General features: G+C 42.2%; 1 protein-coding gene across 1 annotated transcript in view; it reads left to right on the top strand.

Annotated features, from left to right (window-relative positions):
- The window catches only part of Ern1 (endoplasmic reticulum to nucleus signaling 1), a 96,703-nt gene that overhangs the window by 23,834 nt on the left and 50,562 nt on the right, over positions 1–22,307 (top strand). Inside the window, 1 exon segment of the mRNA XM_057775570.1 lies at positions 15,895–16,015. Within this exon segment, the coding sequence (XP_057631553.1) occupies positions 15,895–16,015 (121 nt within the window).

The following is a 22,307-nucleotide window of genomic DNA, read 5'->3' as shown; positions in this document are numbered from 1 at the left end:
GAGTGCTGGGATTAAAGGCATTGAGCCACCATGCCTGACTCTGTGAATTCTTTTCTAAAAAATATTTTATCATTATTTGTGTGTGTGTGGGGGGGGCACATGTGTGGTGGTCAGAGGACAACTTGCAGGAGTTGGTTCTCTTCTACCCCTTGGGTCCTGGAGATCAAACTCAGGTTGTTAGGGTAGGTGTCAGGTGCCTTTATCTGCTGAGCCATTGACTGGTCCAGCTGTTATGAATTCTTGTTGACTTTTTGGTCTTTGTTGGGCACAGTCTCTTGCTATGTGATCAAATGACAAAATAATTGAATTCTGCTGAGTACTTTTATAAAACAATCAAAATCTCCAATAGCCAGACTTTGCTTGCATTTATGGAAAGAAATATTGTATAAGTAGAATTGTAGATACAAAAGTTTTTTTTAAATATCTTTTAGTATCTATTAAGGTCCTCTGTTATAGGATACTACTCTGAGGAACTTACTGCTGGATTGACATGCTACACAGGTGTTTTATTTAATTTAGTTTATTTGTTTATTTAAATACTATAGGACTGGATTCTGTGGTGGCATATCAGAAAGTGTCTTTCTTATATTCTTTTTTTTTGTTTTGTTTTTTGTTTTTTCGAGACAGGGTTTCTCTGCGGTTTTGGAGCCTATCCTGGAACTAGCTCTTGTAGACCAGGCTGGTCTCGAACTCACAGAGATCCGCCTGCCTCTGCCTCCCGAGTTCTGGGATTAAAGGCGTGTGCCACCACCACCCGGCTACAGAGCAATTTCTAGGAGAGGCATAGCTATACAGAGAGACCCTGTCTTTAAAGAAAAAAAAATCAGTAAATCCATGCTGTAATTTTTTTTTGGGGGGGGGTTATTCGTTTTATTTATTCTATTCTATTTAATTTAATTTTTATATTTATTTATTTATTTATTTATTTTTTGAGACAGTGTCTGTCTGTGGAGCCCTGGCTGTCCTGGAACTTGATCTGTTGACCAGACTGGCCTCAAAATTAAAAATCTGCCTGCCTCTGCCTCCCGAGTGCTAGGATTAAAGGCATGTGCTACCACTGCTGGGCTAAGATTTATTTTTATATGTATGTGTGAATGCTTACATGTATGTATGTGTATCACATGTATGCCTGGTGCTTGAAGAGGCCAGAAGAGGGTGTAGGATCTGCTAGAACTGGAGTTACAGGTGGTTGTTAGCCACTATGTGGATACTGGGAGCTTAACCTGAGTCCTCTGCAAGAGTAACACGTGCTCTTAGCTATTATCTGTCCAGCCCCCATTCTGTAATTTTCAACTGGTTAGATCTAGAAGAATAATCCAGTCTGAAGTTGGACATGGTAGCATGCACCTATCAGCCCAGCTACTCAGAGAATGAGGTGAAGAATTACTTGACTCTACAAGTTCAAGAACAATCTTGAGTTGGTGAAATGGCTCAGTTGTGAGATATCTGTATTGTCAGTTCCAGGGGATCTGACACTGTCTTCTGGCCTCTGCATGCACATGGTGGGCAGACATGCACACAGACAAAATACTCATACATATAAATATAAATTTGTTTGCTTTCTTTTGTTTTTCGAGACAGGGTTTTTCTGTGTAGTCCTGGCTGTCCAGGAACTCCCTTTGCAGACCAGGCTGGCCTCGAACTCAGAGATCCACCTGCCTCTCTCCCAAAAAAGCTGGATTAATGACGTGCTCTACCACTGCTCAGCTATAAATCTTAAAAAACATTTTTTTTTCTTACTTAAAAAGACCAGTCTTGGTTACATAGCAAGACTTCATCTAAGAAAGAAAGAATAACCCAGCCTGTTTATTTCTCACGTGTTACTGACCTCTGCTTTGACATCCATCACACACTGTCCATCCCCACCACAGCATACGATGTCTTGTCTTGCCTCCCCTTTGGAAAATACCCTTTTTACTTCTAAGCATTATTACTAGAGCTAATATTATAAACTCTCATTCTTTAGCACATTCTAATTCACTTGAAATTAATTTTTCTCATTGCTGTCAAGAGTCTGTATTTCCAAACTGAGCAGTAAAACACTTTTGAAATCTTATATGTCCTACTGGCCTGTTTCATGTCTTACCTGTAACACTGTACTATGCATTCATTAGTGAACCAAAATGGACTTTTTTTTTTTTTTGCATTTGTTTAGATACTGTAGAGTCTCATGTCCTTGGTTGGCCTCAAATTCCCTCAGTAACAAAAGATAACCTTGAATTCCTGCTCCTTTGGCCCCTACTGCCCAGGTGCTGGGATTATAGATATGTATCAATGTATCACTGTCTGATTTATATAGTAATACAGATCCAACAGAAGGCTTTATGTAGTCTAGACAAGGACTTTATCAACTAGGCTATATCCCCAGCATATCAAAGTGAATTATTTTTTTAGGGACTGGAGAGATGACTCAGTGGTTAAGAGCATTGACTGCTCTTCCAGCGGCCCTGAGTTCAATTCCCAGCAATCACATGGTGGCTCACAACTATCTGTAATGAGATCTGGCGCCTTCCTCTGGAGTGCGGGCATACAGGGAGACAGAATGTTGTATACATAATAAATAAATAAATCTTTAAAAAAAATAAAAAAAAGAATATTATTTTATATGTATGGCTGTTTTGTCTGCATGTATATCTGTGTACCATTTGCGTGCCTAGTGCCCTCAGAGGCCAGAGGAGGTAGTCAGATCCCCTGGGACTGAAGTTACAGATGTTTGGTAGCCACCATGTGGATGCTGGGATTGAACCTGTGTCCTGGAAGAGTAACTAGTGTTCTTAACCACTGAGCCATCTCTCCAGGCCCCAAATGAACTCTTAACAATTTTGCTTTCACTTCATCTCTGGAACAAGTTGACTATAGTAGATTTAAGCCCTAGTTAAGAGTCCCTTCACTGCAGAGGCAGCTTGTTTGTGGCCAGTTGTAGATTCCAGGAAAAGAGAGGGAGGGAGGGAGGAGAGAGACAGAAAGAGAGACAGAGAGAGAATGAATGAATGAATGTGTGGTGTGTGTTTGTGTTTTGAGGAAGCCTGTAATCCCAACACTGAGAATGAGGAGACAGGAAGATCCATGGGACTTGATGACCAGCCAATCTAGCTAAATACGTGAGTTCCAGGTTCAGAGAGAGAAAAATAAGGTGGTGGCACACCTCTAATCTCAGTACTTTGAGACAGAGGTAGTTGTATTTCTGAGTTTGAGGTCTGCTTATTCAGTTTAGTGAGTTCCAGACCAGCCAGGGCTGCACAGTGTGACCTGTCTTAAAAAAAAAAAAAAAAAAAAAAGTGGAAAGCAACTGAAGACACCTTACATCAACCACTGGCTTCCACATGTATGTCCGCACATGTCTCTTCGGTCTACTTTACCCACCTAAGGGCTGCCCTATCAAAAGGCCAAGGCAGCTTCTTTATTCAACCAATGAAATCAGCACAAATAACAGAAGAACCTCCTACACACTGCATTAGCAGAATGGTGCTTCATGCAGTAGTGAAGCTGCTGGATGTTGTGAAGCTTCACTTTGCAATCAGGATGTTGGACAGCAGGACTCAGCTGGGCCTTGCATAAGATAAAGTTGTAACTGGAGATTTCTCTCCTGCCCTCCAGTTCCCACAGATGCTTATGAAATAATCATTTGGAGGTTTAATATTAATTATAATTGTTTGGCCAATGGCTCAGACTTTTTCTGGCTAGCTCTTACATTTGAATTAACCTATTTCTCTTAGTTTATATTTTACCACTTGGCTGGTGGCTTGTTACCTCACATCTTGATTTTCTGGTGCCTGCTGGCGGCTCCCTTGATCCTGCCTTCTTTCTCCCTGTCTCTCTGCTTAGATTTCCCAACTAGCTGTATTCTGCCCTGCCATAGGCCCAAATAGCTTTATTCATCAACCAATAAAAGCAACACGTATTTGCAGTGTACAGAAGGATACCTCACATCATAAGGTGGCTTGTTTTTTTTTTTTGTTTTTTTTTTTTTTGGTTTTTCGAGACAGGGTTTCTCTGTGGTTTTGGAGCCTGTCCTGGAACTAGCTCTGTAGACCAGGCTGGTCTCGAACTCACAGAGATCCGCCTGCCTCTGCCTCCCAAGTGCTGGGATTAAAGGCGTGCGCCACCACCGCCCGGCATAAGGTGGCTTGTTGAAGTGCATGCTGAACAGGGTTACAGTGAGGCTCCTTCTGCTATTGAAGGCCAGGGATAAAATATGCTTGTTTAAAAGATGTACAGTTTGAGCCAGGCAGTGTGGTGCACACCTTTAATCACAGCACTTGGGAGGCAGAGGCAGATGAATCTCTGAGTTTGAGGCCAGCCTGGTCTACAGAGAGAGTTCCAGGATAGGCTCCAAAGCTGCACAGAGAAACCAAACCAAACAACAACAACAAAAACCCTCAGAAAACAAAACAAAGATGTACAATTTGGATTTAATTAATTTACGTGCACTTAAGTAATTACAAAATAGTGGGTTTTCCCAGGCAGTGGTGACACATGTTTTTAATCTCAGCACTGGGGAAGTCTCTTAGTTCAAGGCCAGCCTGGTCTGTAGAGTAAGTTTCAGGACAGCCAGGGCTACAACCCCTGTCTAAGAAAAGTGGGTCTTTTTTTTTTTTTTTTTTTTTTTTTTTTTTTTTTTTGGTTTTTCGAGACAGGGTTTCTCTGTGGTTTTGGAGCCTGTCCTGGAACTAGCTCTTGTAGACCAGGCTGGTCTCGAACTCACAGAGATCCGCCTGCCTCTGCCTCCCGAGTGCTGGGATTAAAGGCGTGCGCCACCACCGCCCGGCTGAAAAGTGGGTCTTGATGAGTGAGAGTGCACACACGTGTGTGTGTGTTGTGTGTGTGTGTGTGTGTTTTGAGGGAGTTTATAAACAGACAGAAATCACAGTCCTCTTTTATGCTCCATTCTTATAAACAAGGTAGTAATTTGCATCAAGCATAGATCACTTTGGAAAAGGTCATCTGATTTGAGGTGCTTCAAAGGCTGGGTATTTCCAAAGTGATTTCTGGTCATCTTGAATGAGAGGGACTATGAGGACAGAGCCTAGTGTCTTTGGGATGTTCAGTTTGAGGGTAGACTAAAATACCTGCCCCTGTTATTTTCAACCATTAAGGATTTCCTGATTCTTCACTTTCTAGAAACCATCTTCAAACTAAGAGTATATATGTATAGTTTTAAACATCAGTTAGTTTCCAGATAGCATAGAGCGGAGGTAGGTTTGACCTTTTTCCATTTTCAAGCCCTCTGGAAACTATCATGTATAGCTGTAGGGTCTGTTCCTGCTTTTCATCTGTTGTAGAAAAAAATATTAAGTACTAAAGTCTGGAATGGCTAGGCAAAGGTAATGGACATGTTCATTATCATGAAGCAGTATTTTTCAGTGTTCTGGTACAAATAGTTCTCGGCTGTGATCAATATCACAGAAGGCATCTAGGAGCATATTTATTCATATTAGTTATAGCAACTATATTTAGAGGTAGGTATTTTCATGTTTAAAAAAAATGCTGAAGGTCTGGGAAGGTAGCTCAATTGGTAGATTGTTTCCCGAGTACAAATGAAGCCTTATGATCTTCAGCACTACCTAAACCAGGCAAGATTATCACTGGCTATGTAGAGAATCAAAGGCCAGCCTGGGCTTTGTAAGGACCTATTTCAAAGGGAGGGATAAATTATGCTTGAGGTTTTGAAACATCAGGAAATTTATAATGCGTATTTATCTTATGAGAATATGATAGGCTACACAGTGAAACCCCATCTCAAGGGGAGGGAAGAGGGGAGGAGAGAGGAGAGAGAAAGAGAGGATTTTAATGGCTCCCCAGGGACACCCAATTTGAATCATTTAAGAGCAAAACCTGCCAAGCTTGGGTGAGGGTCATGAAGTTACTGTGGACATGTAACTGACGACTAGAGCTCAATGACTAATCCAGCTTCTCTCCAAACCTCATGTTTTTTTTGCTTGCTTGTTTGTTTTAACAGACTTAATTCACTTTATTTTTCTTGTCTAAAATCCTTATGTGGTGGCCACAGCTGAAGCCTGGGTCCTCTGAACGGAGACTCTGGTGTGGGTTTTCACAAGATGGTCAGTGGATAAGACTTGGTGAACACAGTCTCTTTCCAGAGGTCAGGGTCAGGTAGCTGTAGGTCTTAGAGGTGGCATCAAAGGTGGCCTTGGCAAAGTTGCCCAGGGTGGCAGTGCAGCCCCTGACTGATGTGTAGCAGTTATTGATACAGGAGCAGAGTATGCCAGGGCCTCTGGAGGCGGGTTGAGACACACCAACATACTTTGTCACTTTGTGTGGAACAATGTGAGACTTGCCAATCTTGTTCCCTCAGTAGCCTCTCTGCATCTGGACAATGCAAACCTTTACCAAGATGAGGACCTCTCGGAAGGCAGTGGCTACCTCCTTGGAGCACTTCACACCAAGACCAACATGACCATTGTAGTCCCCAGTAGTGACAAAAGCCTTGAACCTGGTCCGCTGGCCAGCCCAAGTCTGCTTCTACACTGGCATGATCTTTAGACCCTCATCCTTTAGTGATGCACCCAGGAAATCTCAATATCTCAGGTTCCTTAATGGGCAGGGGACCAGGTAGATCTCCTCCAGGGATTGATCTTCATGTCCGTAACCAGGCGCCCACGGGCATTCACTCCTTGAGCTTTATCTCCATGAGCCCCACAGCCTCGACTGTGACTGGCCCTGGCTCCTAAGACTACTGCCTCTGGGGAAGCCTCCTCGGCCTTCTAATCCTGGCCCCCGTCCTGCAGACCCTCCCACTGCACCAGCATCATCTACATTTGGTTCACACCCTCTACCCCAAGAAGAAGCAAACCTCGTGTTTTTGAGATCTTTAGAAGACTATGCTAGTTGTATGAGTGCCAGTCAACCACAGACAATTGCCTTTTCTGTGTGTCCAAGCTATTCAAACAAGGTACATGGCTTTTGTCTTCCCCGCTGGTAGTAAAGGAGCACTCATGTTCAAGTGTTTTCAATTCTATTACTGTGATGAGATATTTGGGACATTTTCTATGCTGCAATGAAGGCTTCAGTAATAGTACCAACTCTCTTATTCTTCTAGAAGCTCAAAATCTGGGAGACTTCTGCCTCTCTAAACCTTTGTTCCTTTTGGTAACTACTAATAATCAAAGGTGGCAGAGTTGCCTGATATCCTGAAATTGAAACTGTGCTCCCTGAACTCAGGTGCTCACATAAGTGCTGTTAAAGGTCAGCTTCTCTCTGATCTGCAAACTTGTGTGTTTTAAGAAAATGGAGGAGAAAATGTTAGTGCTATAATTTTATAATATTTTCTTTATCTTTTTTTTTCTTTTCTTCTTCTTTTTTTTTTTTTAGATTTATTTATTATGTGCATAGTGTTCTGTTGGCTTGAGTGTATACCTGAAGGCCAGATATCATTACAGATTGTTGTGAGTCACCATGTGGTTGCTGGAAATTGAACTCAGGACCTCTGAAAGAGCAGACAGTGCTCTTAATCACTAAGCTACCTCTCCAGCCCTATTTTCTTTATCTTTTCTCTGTGCTTTTGTTTATTTAATTTATTTACTTTGGTTTTTCAAGGCAGGGTTTTTCTGTGTAGCCTTGGCTGTCCTGAAACTCACTCTGTAGACAGTGCTGGACTTGAATTCATAGAGATCTGCCTGCCTGTCTCCTGAGTGTTGAGATTAAAGGTGTGCACCACCACCTCCTAGCTTCTCTGTTACTTGTTTGTTTGTTTTTAATCATGTTTGTTGGGTTTTTGTTTTTTTATTTTTCTGGGAGACATATGTGCCATAGCACATATGTGGAGGTCAGAGAACAGCTCAAATGAGCAGCTCTCTCTTTCCACAATGTGAATACTGGAAATTGAGCTCAGGTTTTCAGGCTCAGTGGCAAAACCATTACCTCCTGAGACATCTTCTCAGTCCTCTGTATTTTTGTTTTGCATTAATTTATTCTTGTTTATGTGTATGAGTGTTTGTCTGAACATATATATGTACACTGCATGGGTACCTGGTGCCCACAGAGGCCAGAAGAGGACACTGTATCCCTTAGGAGAGAGATTGTTAGCTGCCACCTGGGCTCTAGGAACTGAATCATAGTCCTCTTGCAAGATCAGCAAGTGCTTTTAACTGCAAGCCATCTCCAAACCTCATCACTCTCTTTCTAAAATAAAAGTATGGGGGTGTGGACTATCTGAAGCGAGTCACAGAGACCCACTTCCAGCAGATTTACACAAATGGGAATTTGTTTTAAGGATGAGTATCTTTCAGCTTAAGGAAAGCCTTTGCTGAGGTCCAGGGAACAATGGAAGGCAGACATTCATTCTCTCACTGTCTTTAAGCTCAGTTTTCCCTCAGGCTTCCTTTTGTCTTTCTCTCATTCAGCTTTTTCCCGTATGGCGAAAAATTATAAAACTCCTCCTGAGTTTATTGTTTTTTACTTTAGCCGCTCAGAAGGACTCTCGGTTCCTACATGTGTTCCAAGACTGGTTATTTCTGTGGTAACTATTTGTTCTGGGCCATACAGTTTTCTCATGTCGGGAGGACAGGTCTACTTGTAGCTTGTTACCCTCTGGACCCTGTGAACCAAAATTATTTCAGCCATTCCCAAATAGTGACCTTTAGATCCTTAGATCCTCAGATAGGACAGGTACCACCACCCTTGAGGCTTCTGTGGTTTCCTCCTTAGTCCATTTTCCGGGTTCTGGTAGAATTAAAAGCAGGCTTTAATTCTTCCTCAAACTCCAGGCCCTGCACAGGCCCTGCACAGATAACAGATCCTTTAGGTAGCAGGAAAGTTGACTCTTTCACCCCTTCCAGAAAGAAGACCACTCCATATCAAGCAAAGGCTGCACCTTCTGCCATCCAGGCCAACACTCCAGGGGATGAGCCATGTTCTGGCAGCTGCTCCAACATTACCCCCACTAGGTACCTCCAGTGGGTCCCCCCTAGAAAAAGGAATGCAGGTCCTGGAATACTTGTCCTGTTACCTCAGGCTGCCCCAAAGAGAACCATCAGGTCCTGTCTTTTAAGGTTCTTTTTTTTTTTTTTTTTTTTTTTTTTTTTGGTTTTTCGAGACAGGGTTTCTCTGTGGTTTTGGAGCCTGTCCTGGAACTAGCTCTTGTAGACCAGGCTGGCCTTGAACTCCCAGAGATCCGCCTGCCTCTGCCTCCCAAGTGCTGGGATTAAAGGCGTGTGCCACCACCGCCCGGCTCTTTTAAGGTTCTTAAGAGAGTAAGGAGGCATTCTGAATCAGGCCCCATTCACAAGTAGCTGCACAATCCTTTTTTTTTTTTTTTTTTTTTAAATACAAAAAGACAACTATACTCATATTCTAAAAGAGTATTTATACCAAAATTCATATGTTACAGTTTAAGCAAGCATTGTTGGTCTGTTTAAATTCAACACGCTCCCCTCCAACACACACTGTAGAACTAGGTAATTTGTGGGTTAGTGACCAAAAAAACAAAAAAACTCATTACAAAAGTGTGGTACAGATGAATGGGCCTCGTCTCAACAGGGAAGATTTATCTAGGAAATTACCAATTATCGTACACATATGTGGGTGCATGTGACAGATCCTATGAATCCCGTGGTGAGTGTACAGGGAGGGCTTAGCAAAGCCGGAGGACACACAGACAGGACTCTATCCTGTACCATCAGAACCATAGTGCACACCAAGTTTTGGGTTCTGTATTTTTCCACTGGATAATATATGAGCAATTTTCTGTATCATAGAGTTAAAGTCTGTGTTAATACATATGAAAAATTTGTTGTTGGGCCTTGTCTCAGTTTGTTTCAGCTTTTTTGTTTGTTTTGTTTCTCGGTGAAGCTTTAGAGCCTGTCCTGGAACTTGCTCTCTAGACCAGTCTGGCCTTGAATTTACAGAGATCCACTTGCCTCTGCCTCTCGAGTGTTGGGTGTTAATCCCAACACTTGGCTTTTTTAAATATTAGAAATTTGAGTCTATTAAGAAAGTAGCCAGGTGGCAGTGGCCCAGGCCATTAATCCCACCACTCTGAGGCAGAGGCAGGAAGATCTCTGTGAGTTCAAGGTCAGCCTGGCCTACAGAGTGAGTTCCAGGACAGTTCTCAAAGCTACACAGAAAAACTGTGTCTCGAAACACCCCCCCTCCCCGCCAAAAGTATGTCATTGTGTCCAGAAATTTTTTTTCATATCAGAAATGTTTTCTTTAGGGTATAGAGGTTGAATTGAAATATAGGATCTGAAGTATGCTTTCCCATAGGACCATTTGAGGGGAGGAAGGGAACATGTGTATGTGTGTGTGAGCGTGGGTGGAACAAGGGAGAATGAGACGAATGAATATAAGTACATGACTTATAAGTACATGTAAAAATATTGAAGAACCCTGTTATTTTGTACTCTTTAAAAATTATTTTTAAGAAAAGTTATATTAACATTTCTCTTTGCTACTAGCAATGGATAATAAAGATAATTTTCACAGTCTTTAGATGTGAAATTGTGTGTACGTGTGTGGGTATGTGAACACAGGTGCCTGTGGAGTGCAGAGGTACAACTCCTTTGTAGCTGGAGTTATAGGCAGTTGTAAGCTGCCCAGTGTGGGTACTGAGAACCAAACTCGATCCTTTGTGAGAGTAGTAGGCAGTCTTAACTGCTGGGGCTCTCTTTAGATTTTTTTAGATTTTTTTTTTTAATCTCAGTTTTCACTATAGGGAATTGAACTCAGGGCTTCATACATGCTAGGTAACTGCTGTGTATTGAGCTATATTCCCTGCTTTAAAATGGCCTGTTTTGCCGGGCGGTGGTGGCGCACACCTTTAATCCCAGCACTTGGGAGGCAGAGGCAGGCGGATCTCTGTGAGTTCGAGACCAGCCTGGTCTACAAGAGCTAGTTCCAGGACAGGCTCCAAAACCACAGAGAAACCCTGTCTCGAAAAACCAAAAAAAATAAAAAAAAAATAAAAAAAAAAAATAAAATGGCCTGTTTTAATATTTTTATCTTGGGGGTTAGAGAAATGGCTCATCAGTCTGCCCTTGCAGAAGATCCAAATTGGGATCTCAGCACCCAAATGACAACTCAAAACCCTCTGTAACTCCAGTTCCAGGATTCAGGATTCATTGCCTTTTTCCTGCCTCTACAGATACCAGGTACCCATGTGTTACACTTATATACATATGTAGGCAAAACATTCCTACATTAAAAAACACAATTTAAAAAATCTAAAAATAAAATAATTTTTATTTATTTATTCATTCATTCATTCATTCATTCATTCATCCATCTATTTATTTATTTATTTATTTAGGCAGAGCCTTGCTGTGTTGCCCAAGCTGATCTTTTACTCATAATCTTGTTGCCTTCTCCTCTAAAGTGCTGGGACCACAGGTATGAATTGCCATGTCTGGCTCCCTGTTGTCACAATTTATTGAACGAAAAAGATGGACTTTAAATTATATTTTGATTATGAGGAAAAGTTTGGAGTTAGGCTTTTTGTCAATTTCTTCAATAACAGCTTCAATTTAATATGATTATAAATTACACTGGAATCTTGATACTTTTTTTTTTCAAAATAGGATTTCTCTATATATATGTTGTCTGTCTTGGAACTCACTCTGTAGACCAGTCTGGCCTCAAACTCTGAGATCTGCCTGCCTCTGTCCCCTACCCCCATCCCAGTTCTGGAATTGCAGGGACATGCCACTACCACCAGACAGAGTGTACTGCTTTTTAAAGATTTGAAAATATTTTTATTTACATATACGTGTGTATGTATGTATGTATGTGCCACATGGATGTGGATGCCCATGGATTCCAGAAGACATCAGATCCTCTAGAGCTGGAGCATAAACAGTTATGAATGCCCAATATAGTTCCTCTGGAAGAACAGGGAGTGCTTTTAACTGCTGAGCCATCTCTCCAGCCCAAGAATATTGATATTTTAACACATATAATATCTATATAACAAAGGTTGATTTCCTGTTTTACTTTAAATGTATTCCTCTAATTTTTTGCTTAAAAAATCTTCTGGCAGATGAGAAACAGTTATTCTTTTCTACTAAGGACTCTTATAACATGCCAAGGTTTTTTTTTTTTTTTTTTGCCCATTAGCTCTATCTTCTTTTATTTATTTATTTATTTTTTATTCTTTTTTAATTAAAATTTCCACCTGCTCCCCGTTTCCCATTTCCCTCCCCTCCTCCCAAATATTGCCCCCTCCCCCCACTCCCCTCCCCCTATCCCCACTCCTCTTCTCCTCCCCCCACACCATTCCCCCTCCCTCTCGATACTGAAGAGCAGTCCAAATTCTCTGCCCTGCGGGAAGACGAAGGTCTTCTATCTACGTCCAGGAAGGTGAGCTTCTAAACAGGCTAAGCTCCCACAAAGCCAGTTCATGTATTAGGATTGAAACCTAGTGCCATTGTCCTTGGCTTCTCATCAGTCTTCATTGACCGCCATGCTCAGAGAGTCCGGAATAAACCCATGCTTATTCAGTCCCAGACCAGCTGGCCTTGGTGGGCTCCTAATAAATTAGTTCCACTGTCACAGTGGGTGGGTGCATCCCTCGTGGTCCTGATTTTTTGCTCTTGTTCTCCCTCCTTCTGCTCCTCATTTGGACCTTAAGAGCTCAGACCGTTGCTCCAAATTGAGAATCTGTCTCTACCTCGATCCATCGCCAGATGAAGGTTCTAAGGTGATATGCAAGATATTCATCAGTATAGGATAGGGTCATTTCAGGTTCCCTCTCCTTAGTTGCCCAAGGTACCAGCTGGGGACATATTCCTGGACACCTGCGAACCCCTCTAGAGTCAAGTCTCTTGCCAACCCTAAGATGGCTCCCTTAGATAGGATATATACTTCGCTGCTCCCGTATCCATCCTTCCTATATCCCAACCATCCCAATCCCCCGAGCTCCTCCCATCCTCCCCTTCTCATATTTCTCATCCCATTTCCCCTTTGCCCCATGCCACCTCACCCGCAAGTTCCCAGTTTTTGCCCTGCAATCTTGTCTACTTCCCCCTCTCCATGCGGATGACTATAGGATTTTCTTTGGGTTCACTTTCTTATTTAACTTCTATAGGATCACGCATTATATGCTTAATGTCTTTTATTTATGGCTAGAAACCGATTATGAGTGAGTACATCCCATGTTCCTCTTTTTGGGTCTGGAATACCTCACTCAGGATAGTGTTTTCTATTTCCATCCATTTGCACGCAAAATTCGAGAAGTCATTGTTTTTTACTGCTGAGTAGTACTCTAATATGTATATATTCCACACTTTCTTCATCCATTCCTCCATTGAAGGGCATCTAGGTTGTTTCCAGGTTTTGGCTATTACAAACAATGCTGCTATGAACATAGTTGAACAGATACTTTTGTCATTTGATGTGGCATCTCTTGGGTATATTCCCAATAGTGGTATTACTGGATCTTGGGGTAGGTTGATCCCAAATTTCCTAAGAAATCGCCACACTGATTTCCAAAGTGGTTGCACAAGTTTGCATTCCCACCAGCAATGAATGAGTGTGCCTCTTTCTCCACAACCTCTCCAGCAAAGGCTATCATTGGTGTTTTTGATTTTAGCCATTCTGACAGGTGTAAGATGGTATCTCAAAGTTGTTTTAATTTGCATTTCCCTTATCGCTAAGGAGGTTGAGCATGACCTTAGGTGTCTTTTGGCCATTTGAATTTCTTCTGTTGAGAATTCTCTGTTCAGATCAGTGCCCCATTTTTTTATTGGGTTCATTAGCATTTTAAAGTTTAGTTTCTTGAGTTCTTTATATATTTTGGTGATCAGACCTTTGTCTGTTGCAGGGTTGGTGAAGATCTTCTCCCAGTCAGTGGGTTGCCTTTTTGTCTTAGTGACAGTGTCCTTTGCTTTACAGAAGCTACTCAGTTTCAGGAGGTCCCATTTATTCAATGTTGCCCTTAATGTCTGTGCTGCTGGGGATAAACGTAGGAAGTGATCTCCTGTACCCATATGTTGTAGAGTACTTCCAACTTTTTCTTCTATCAGGTTCAGTGTGTTCAGACTAATATTGAGGTCTTTAATCCATTTGGACTTGAGTTTTGTGCATGGTGATAGATATGGATCTATTTTCATTCTTCTACACGTTGACAACCAGTTCTGCCAGCACCATTTGTTGAAGATGCTCTCTTTTTTCCATTGAATACTTTTAGCTCCTTTATCAAAAATTAGGTGTTCATAAGTTTGTGGGTTAAAATCAGGGTCTTCTACTCGGTTCCATTGATCGACTTCTCTGTTTTTATGCCAATACCAAGCTGTTTTCAATACTGAGGCTCTGTAATAGAGTTTGAGGTCAGGGATGGTAATGCCTCCAGACGATCCTTTATTATATAAGATTGTTTTGGCTATCCTGGGTTTTTTGTTTCTCCATATAAAGTTGATTATTGTCCTCTCAAGATCTGTGAAGAATTTTGATGGGATTTTAATGGGGATTGCATTGAATCTATAAATTGCCCTTGGTAGAATTGCCATTTTTACTATGTTGATCCTCCCTGAAGTTACTCTGATACCAAAACCACACAAAGACACAACCAAGAAAGAGAACTACAGGCCAATCTCACTCATGAACATCGACGCAAAAATACTCAATAAAATACTGGCAAACCGAATCCAAGAACACATTAGAAAAATTATCCATTATGATCAAGTAGGCTTCATCCCAGAGATGCAGGGCTGGTTCAACATACGAAAATCTATCAATGTAATCCATCATATAAATAATCTGAAAGAAAAAAACCATATGATCATTTCATTAGATGCGGAAAAAGCATTTGACAAAATTCAACATCCCTTTATGATAAAGGTCTTAGAGAGATTAGGAATACAAGGGTCGTTCCTAAATATAATAAAAGCTATTTATAGCAAGCCGTCAGCTAACATCAAATTAAATGGAGAGAAACTCAAAGCTATTCCACTAAAATCAGGAACACGACAAGGTTGTCCACTCTCTCCATACCTCTTTAATATAGTGCTTGAAATTCTAGCAATAGCAATAAGACAACATAAGGGGATCAAAGGGATTCAAATCGGAAAGGAAGAAGTTAAACTTTCATTATTTGCAGACGATATGATAGTGTACATAAGCGACCCCAAAAACTCCAGCAAAGAACTCCTTCAGCTGATAAACACCTTTAGTAGCGTTGCAGGATACAAGATCAATTCCAAAAAATCAGTTGCCCTCCTATACACAAAGGATAAGGAAGCAGAGATGGAAATCAGAGAAGCATCACCCTTCACGATAGCCACAAATAGCATAAAATATCTTGGGGTAACCCTAACCAAGGAAGTAAAGGATCTATTTGACAAGAACTTTAAGTCAATGAAGAAAGAAATTGAGGAGGATACCAGAAAATGGAAGGATCTCCCTTGCTCATGCCAAGGTTTTCTAGTGTAAAATAGACCCAACCCAAGGGGAGGAAGCCAGAAAGCTGATCAAACTGTCCTCTCCCCCTGCCCCCCATTTCAGGGGACGTTGTCCATAGGTTGTTCAGACTTTTTTTGTCATGTTAGATTATAGACCTGTTGGTTTGTGGGAAGGATCAGCATTTGGATAAAATGACTCAGCTCTTGTCTGGACATGTGCCATTGGATGAGAACTTAGGCCCTCCAATCTCAGTTTCTGTATCTGGAAGATAGATGATCATATAAAGGATGAATTTTGTTTTTTTCGAGCTAGAGTTTCAATGTATAACAGTCCTAGCTGTCCTGGAACTAGCCCTTGTAGACCAGGCTGGCCTTGAACTCACAGAGATCCGCCTGCCTCTGCCTCCTGAGTGCTAGGATTAAAGGCGTGCACCACCACCACCTGGCATGAAGGATGATTTTGGGGTGTTTGTGATTATTGTGATTATACATGCCCAGGGTGAAGGAGTGGATTGACATGAAGCTACTGTCTGTCTCGTTGCAGAGTTTCGGAAGTGCCAGCACGGTAACACTGCCTGAGACCCTGTTGTTTGTTTCGACCCTGGATGGAAGTTTGCATGCTGTCAGCAAGAGGACAGGCTCGATCAAGTGGACTTTAAAAGAAGGTAATTCAGACTATCCTTGAGTGACATAGAAACTTGCTTAGCTGCTGCCAGGTAAATATTCCAAAGGAAAATGGTTATATGTTGTTTAATAAAATAAGAAAGGAGCATGAGCTAAAAAGAGGAAAAGGTTTTCTACTTAGAGGGTAACTTTACAGCCTAAACTTTTAGGATTCTCTACTGAATGCAGCAGATGAAGAAATATCTTCTCTTTTATGCTTCATTGCTTTTGTCCAGATGCTGAAAAGATCTAGGCTTTTCTATTAATAGCTCTGGCTGCTTTCTGAAGACCTTTTGCATTAAATGTGTTAAGTTCTAATGATCAGAATCTTGTAATCATAATTATAAGATATCTTCACAACCTTTTAAACTACTCACTTGTTTCTTATAGAGCCTGAAATAACCATGGCCTGTAAGATTTGACATTCACTCAGCTTACCCACATTACTGAGTTGTTGAAATGAGGCTTGTTTCTCATTTAACCTCATCTTACTATCATTGCCTTCTGATGGTAGTCAGTAATCAGTGGTGGGGAGCTCCACAGCTGGAGAATTCATCCTACTTGATTTCTAAAGCAGTCTTCCCAGACAAACTGTGCCCATCTCAGATTCAGGGATGTTCTGTTAGCCTTATTTGGTCTAATTCAGGTCTGACCGGTGTGTTTCCTTTCATCACTTCTCCACGGCTTATTATCTTCATGATCACAGCATCAGTTTCCCTGATAAAGCAGTCTTCCAGATGGAAAAATATTGTCGTATGTCAGAAAGTCCCATGTCATTTTGTCAGTACTGTGCAAACCTGCTTGAATGCTAGAGTCATCCTGCCCCACCTGTTTGGGCTCTGAATGTAGCAGCAAGAACTTCAAGGCACCCAAAGAGCCACCAGCACAATAAGAGTTGCCAAAAGATGATTCTGTGTGCTGTCTTGTTTTGTAGGCTCTGAGAACTCATGTGTACAGTCTCTCCTGTAGCTGAGAGATAAAAGAATTTTTTTTCTATTTTTTTCATCCCATTTAATGTGTGTTAAGAGAATCTCCCGGTTCAATTCCCTGCACCCACATGACAGCTTACAACTGTCTGTAACTCCAGTTCCAGGGACACCCTCACAGAGATATATATGCAGGCAATCTACCAGTGCACATGAAATAAAAATAAAAATAAAAAGAGAAAGAGAGAGAATATCTTAGCCTGGAAAAGATACTGTATGGAACATAAAGGAAAAGGGAGACCTTGTCCTCAAGGTGCCATAGTTTGATAGGGAGCAAAGATAGTTTCAGTGTAGAACAAGGTTCTGTGACTGCTCAAGGGAGGTTCTGGGCACAGGATAGGCTGGTCACTGGTGGTTTCAGAGGTAGGCATGACTTGGGGGAGCAGGATAGGATTTCATTTGGGATGGAGGCCTGACAGAGCAAAGGAGGGTTGTAGGATTTGGGGGAAAGGGCTGGCGCATTCAGCGGAGTCTGGGGATACACTGGAGGTAGAGAGGTCCAGAGCCACAGAGTGTGTTGAGCCTGACTGATTCAACAGGAAATCGGGAGCTATTAGCATGTTTGAATATGAGTGACTCATCAAACGTTCAGCTTTCAGGTTAATCAGCAGTAGACTCGAGATAGAAAAGCAACCTGAAAACAGAGTGGGAAGAGCCATGGATAGAGTCAATAGAACCCAGCTACTGATTAGCTAAGAAGCTCAGAGAGGAATTGTTTTATGTGTGTGAATTTTTTTTTAATTTTTTTTTTTTTTTTTTGAGACAGGGTGTTTTTCTGTAGTCCTGGATGTCCTAGAACTCCCTCTATAAATTAGGATGGTCTTGAACTCACAGAAATCCACCTGCCTCTGCCTCCCAAGTGCCCGGCCACCACCCTGCCTTTTTCTCCTGTTTTATTTCCTTGCTGTGTCTTCAGGCTCTATAACAGGGTCTAACTACTTCATGATATAGTTTGAGGCCATTCTAGACTAGGGAGGCCCTGTCTCAAACAAACAAACAACAACAACATGGCACATAAAATAAAATGAAACAAAACAAAACCAACCCTGTGAGCCAAAATAAGTCTCTTTCCCCATTAAGTACTGATTGTCTGATATTTTGTCATAGCAATGAGAAAAGTAACTGAAATACAGAGTAAGGTCAGGAGTTTCTGTGACTAAAGAGCATTGGGATGGATGGGTGTGTCAGGAGTGGAGCAGGTGGAGGTAAACTGAGCTTGGAGAGAGATGGAAGCCAAATAGGATATATAAGCGACCCTATCCTGCCTTTATATGATTTATTATAAAGGTACACTTTTGCTTTCCTGAAACAAAATTTATAGATAGTGACTTACATACATAGTTTTACAAAGAAATCTATTGCTCAACTGGTAATCTAAAACTGAATAATTGGAAAAGAATTGTTTTTTGTTTTTGTTTTTTGGTTTTTGGTTTTTCGAGACAGGGTTTTGGAGCCTATCCTGGAACTAGCTCTTGTAGACCAGGCTGGTCTCGAAGTCACAGAGATCCGCCTGCCTCTGCCTCCCAAGTGCTGGGATTAAAGGCATGCGCCACCACCGCCCGGCTGGAAAAGAATTGTTAATAATTGAGATAGGATCTCGCTGTGTAGCTCAGACTGATCTGTAGAGCTCAGGTTGGCCTCAAATTTGTGGTTCTTCTCCCTTAGACTACTTAGTACTGAGATTATAGATACATATTACCATACCTTGCTCAGGAAAATAAATTTTAATCATATATACAGAATTAACTCTGTAAATACTTGGGTCATGCATCTATGAGGAACACTCTACTTGTGAGGAAATACTGGGTCTGTTGATGGAGATGAGGATATCAACAGAGCCATGGAGACACTTTCCGAGATGGTGGACACTTCATGGTAATGGTCCATGTAAAAGAAGCAGTCTTGACTTGACTCATACAGCAGATATAGTTTGAGAAAATTCAGTATATTATTCAAAATATGTTTTTGAGCCTATGTGTAAAGCATATTGTGGGCTTGGATAGCTACTAAAGGTTTTTGTCCAATGTGCGTGACTGGCAAGTCAGAGTAGTGTGTCTGGTTATTTAGGACTACCAAATGGCTGGGTGTGGTGGCACATGTCTTTAATCCCAAACATTGGAGTCAGAGGCAGGTCGATCTCTATGAGGCTAGCCTGGTCTACAAAGTGAGTTTCAGAACGGCCAAAAAACAAAAAAACTACCTAGCATCTCTGGCTCCCAACCCCTATGGCCATCAGAAAATGTGCTTGCAGATTTCTGAGTACTCCCTGGAGAACTGTACCCCCTTCCCCTGTAAAGAGTGCCAGTGTTGGGCCTGTGGCCAGTGTAAGAAATGGAAGAATCCAAGTGTAGGAGTGACATGCCTGGGTATTACACACTCAGTCTGTCCCTGGCAACTCCACAGGTTGGATCCTGTGTTGGTTTGAATAAATATGGCCCCATAAGCTCATGTGTTTGAATGTTTGGTTCATAGGGAGTGACACCATTGTTGTTTTGTTTTGTTTTTGTTGTTGTTATTGTTTGTTGTTTTTCGAGATAGGGTTTCTTGAGAAGGGTTTCTCTGCAGCTTTGGAGCCTGCCCTGTAACCAGGCTGTCCTCGAACTCATAGTGTGGGAGTGGCACTATTAGGTAGTATAGCCTTGTTGAAGTATGTGACAGTGGGGACTTTATGAATAGCATAAAGACTCCACACCTGCATTAGTGTTCTTATGAGCAGAGAAGGAGAAACCTGTGTATGAGTCTGTCTGTTATTTGAGGACATAGTGAGAAAATGTCTCTAGTCATGAAGAGATTCCCCCACAAGAGCCATGCTGAACCCTGATCTCAGAATTCTAGCCTCCAGAACAAAGAAAAATAAATGTCAGTTGCTTAAGTCCCTCAGTCTGTGATGTTTTGACAATAGAGCAGACTAGGGCACCTGGCCTCCAGTTTGAGGATCAGCAGGTGCCATATGGAATGAGACTGAACTGATGGGGCTAGGAAGAAGTGGAGACATCAGGCAGCGGTGTATTACACATGTCCACACAAGGGAGGATTCTGCCCTAGGTCTAAGACAGTGGAGCAGGTAGGAGAAACCTGTGAGTGCAAGCGTAGGCCTTCAGCCCATCAAACTGGTGTTCTTCAGAATACGTATCTGGGACTCCATTTCATGGTTTCTTAACTGTTTACTTTTTTCAGGATCTGAAACTTACACATATCCCCCTTCCCCCATTTCCACACTGTTTTTTGGCAGGTACAGTTGTTCCTCAACCAAACACATGTTGCTGTTCCCAGAAATAGAGGTGTTTTGTGCCAAAGTGGAGAATTATTCCTAGTTGGGAAAAAAATGAAGTGTATGTGTTTTGGGCACTAAGGTGAATTGTGACATTTTGCTTTTAGGTATAGTCTTCCCACACCTGGTTTTGTGCTGCAGCAACCCCTGTCTGCCTTTGAAATCTCCCCAGTGATTAGGTTCATGTAGGTTCCATTTCTGCAGCTTTAAACCAGACACCAACTGTTTGCAGCTCTGCTCCACATCAGCTTTACAAAGTTTGTGTTCTACGCAGTTGAACAGACTCTTTAATATTCCCAGGACTGGCTTAGGGCTCCTTGTTCACTCTGTGAAACACTCACTGCTGCTGCTTTTTTTTTTTTGTTTTTTGTTTTTTGTTTTTTGAGGCAGGGTTTCTCTGTAGCTTTGGTGCCTGTCCCGGAACTAGCTCTTGTAGACCAGGCTGGCCTCTAGCTCACAGAGATCTGCCTGCCTCTGCCTCCCGAGTGCTGGGATTAAAGGCGTGCGCCACCACTGCCCGGCTTGCTGCTGCTTTTTTGACATTCAGATCTTCATCAGATTACCAATTTCACTTTAGTAGCCCAGCTATATTTCCTTCCATCTCTTTTTCAATAATGGTGGATACAGAGGACTGGGTCCAGTTTAGAATCATTCTTACTAATCATACATTCCTACTAAATATGCAACATGGCTGCTCTCCCAGCTAGACTCCCCTGGTGTCCTGTGAGTGGTTAATATTGGAGATTCTCAGGAGGGGTTAGAACAAAATTACTTAATTGAAATTTGAAGGCAGTCTTAAACAACCACATGAATTTCCTTTTCTTACCTTGGTCCTTTCTGTGCTGACAGTCATGACCCATGAGTCTAGAAACCAGAGTGATGCTCTTCTGCTATCCCCTTAGAGTTCAGTTGGCCACAGTCCTGTTGTGCAGGTACAGGAAGTACCTTCTGAGTCTGACTGTTACTTCTCTAAGTCCCCAGTTCTAGGTCATAACCCGGCTTGTGACGTCCATCTCCTAGATTATGTGGTAGTCACTCTTCACTGTCCCTGAAAGACAGTTATGCTGCCCCCAGTGCTCACCACCTGTGTCCATGTAGGGAGTGTGCATAGAAAGAAGTAAAGGAAGGGAGCATGCGCATCCTTGATGGACATTTCAACTACGGATACCCTACCACAGCCAGTCTGAGAAGCACTGGCTCATGTAGTCAGGTCTGAACTCATAGTATTGCCTACGAGACCCATCAGTCTGGTTTACCCGTGCCTCTAGCCTCACTTCTGGCACAGAGCTCCTTACCAGGTCTCAGAAACCTTGGCCTTCGGGGCTAGCGAGGTGACTTCATGGTTAAGAGCAATGGCTACTCTTCCAGGGAACCCAGCTTCAATACCTAACTCCCACTTAGTAGTTCACAATCACCTGTAACTCCAGTTTCAGGGGATCTGACATCTTCTTCTGGCTTCTGAGGGTACCAGGCATGCAAGTGGTACAGGTATACATGCAGGTAAAAATGCCCAGACACATTTCTTTTTTTTTTTTTTTTTTGGTTTTTCGAGACAGGGTTTCTCTGTGGCTTTGGAGCCTGTCCTGGAACTAGCTCTTGTAGACCAGGCTGGTCTCGAACTCACAGAGATCCGCCTGCCTCTGCCTCCCGAGTGCTGGGATTAAAGGCGTGGGCCACCATCGCCCGGCTGCCCAGACACATTTAAAAAAAAAAAAAAAGTCTTGGCCTTGGCTTGTAGTGTTGGACAAAGAATCCATGTCTAGGTCACCTCCTTAGTCCTCAGGCAAAGTGAGCTCCTTCTTCACCTAGGTTCTGAGATCCTTCACTGCAACTTCTGAAGGACTTCCATATTGTGCTGGGGTTTTGTCTTCCTGCCACATTTCTCCTTCCTTGATGGAGCTTCTGGACCACTGAGGGGCTCTTAATAGTTTAGTTCCCAGGATCCTTCTGACCAAGTGTCTTTTGAGAGTCCTTGGAAGCATGTGGAACTTACTTTGCCTCCTTGGATGCATCTACCCCCTGTCACTTGTACCACTG

Source organism: Chionomys nivalis, chromosome 7 (assembly GCF_950005125.1).
Source record: "Chionomys nivalis chromosome 7, mChiNiv1.1, whole genome shotgun sequence".
In the NCBI taxonomy this organism is placed as follows: domain Eukaryota; kingdom Metazoa; phylum Chordata; class Mammalia; order Rodentia; family Cricetidae; genus Chionomys; species Chionomys nivalis.
The sequence above is the reverse complement of the archived record's forward strand: the minus strand, read 5'-3'. Positions and strand labels throughout refer to the sequence as shown.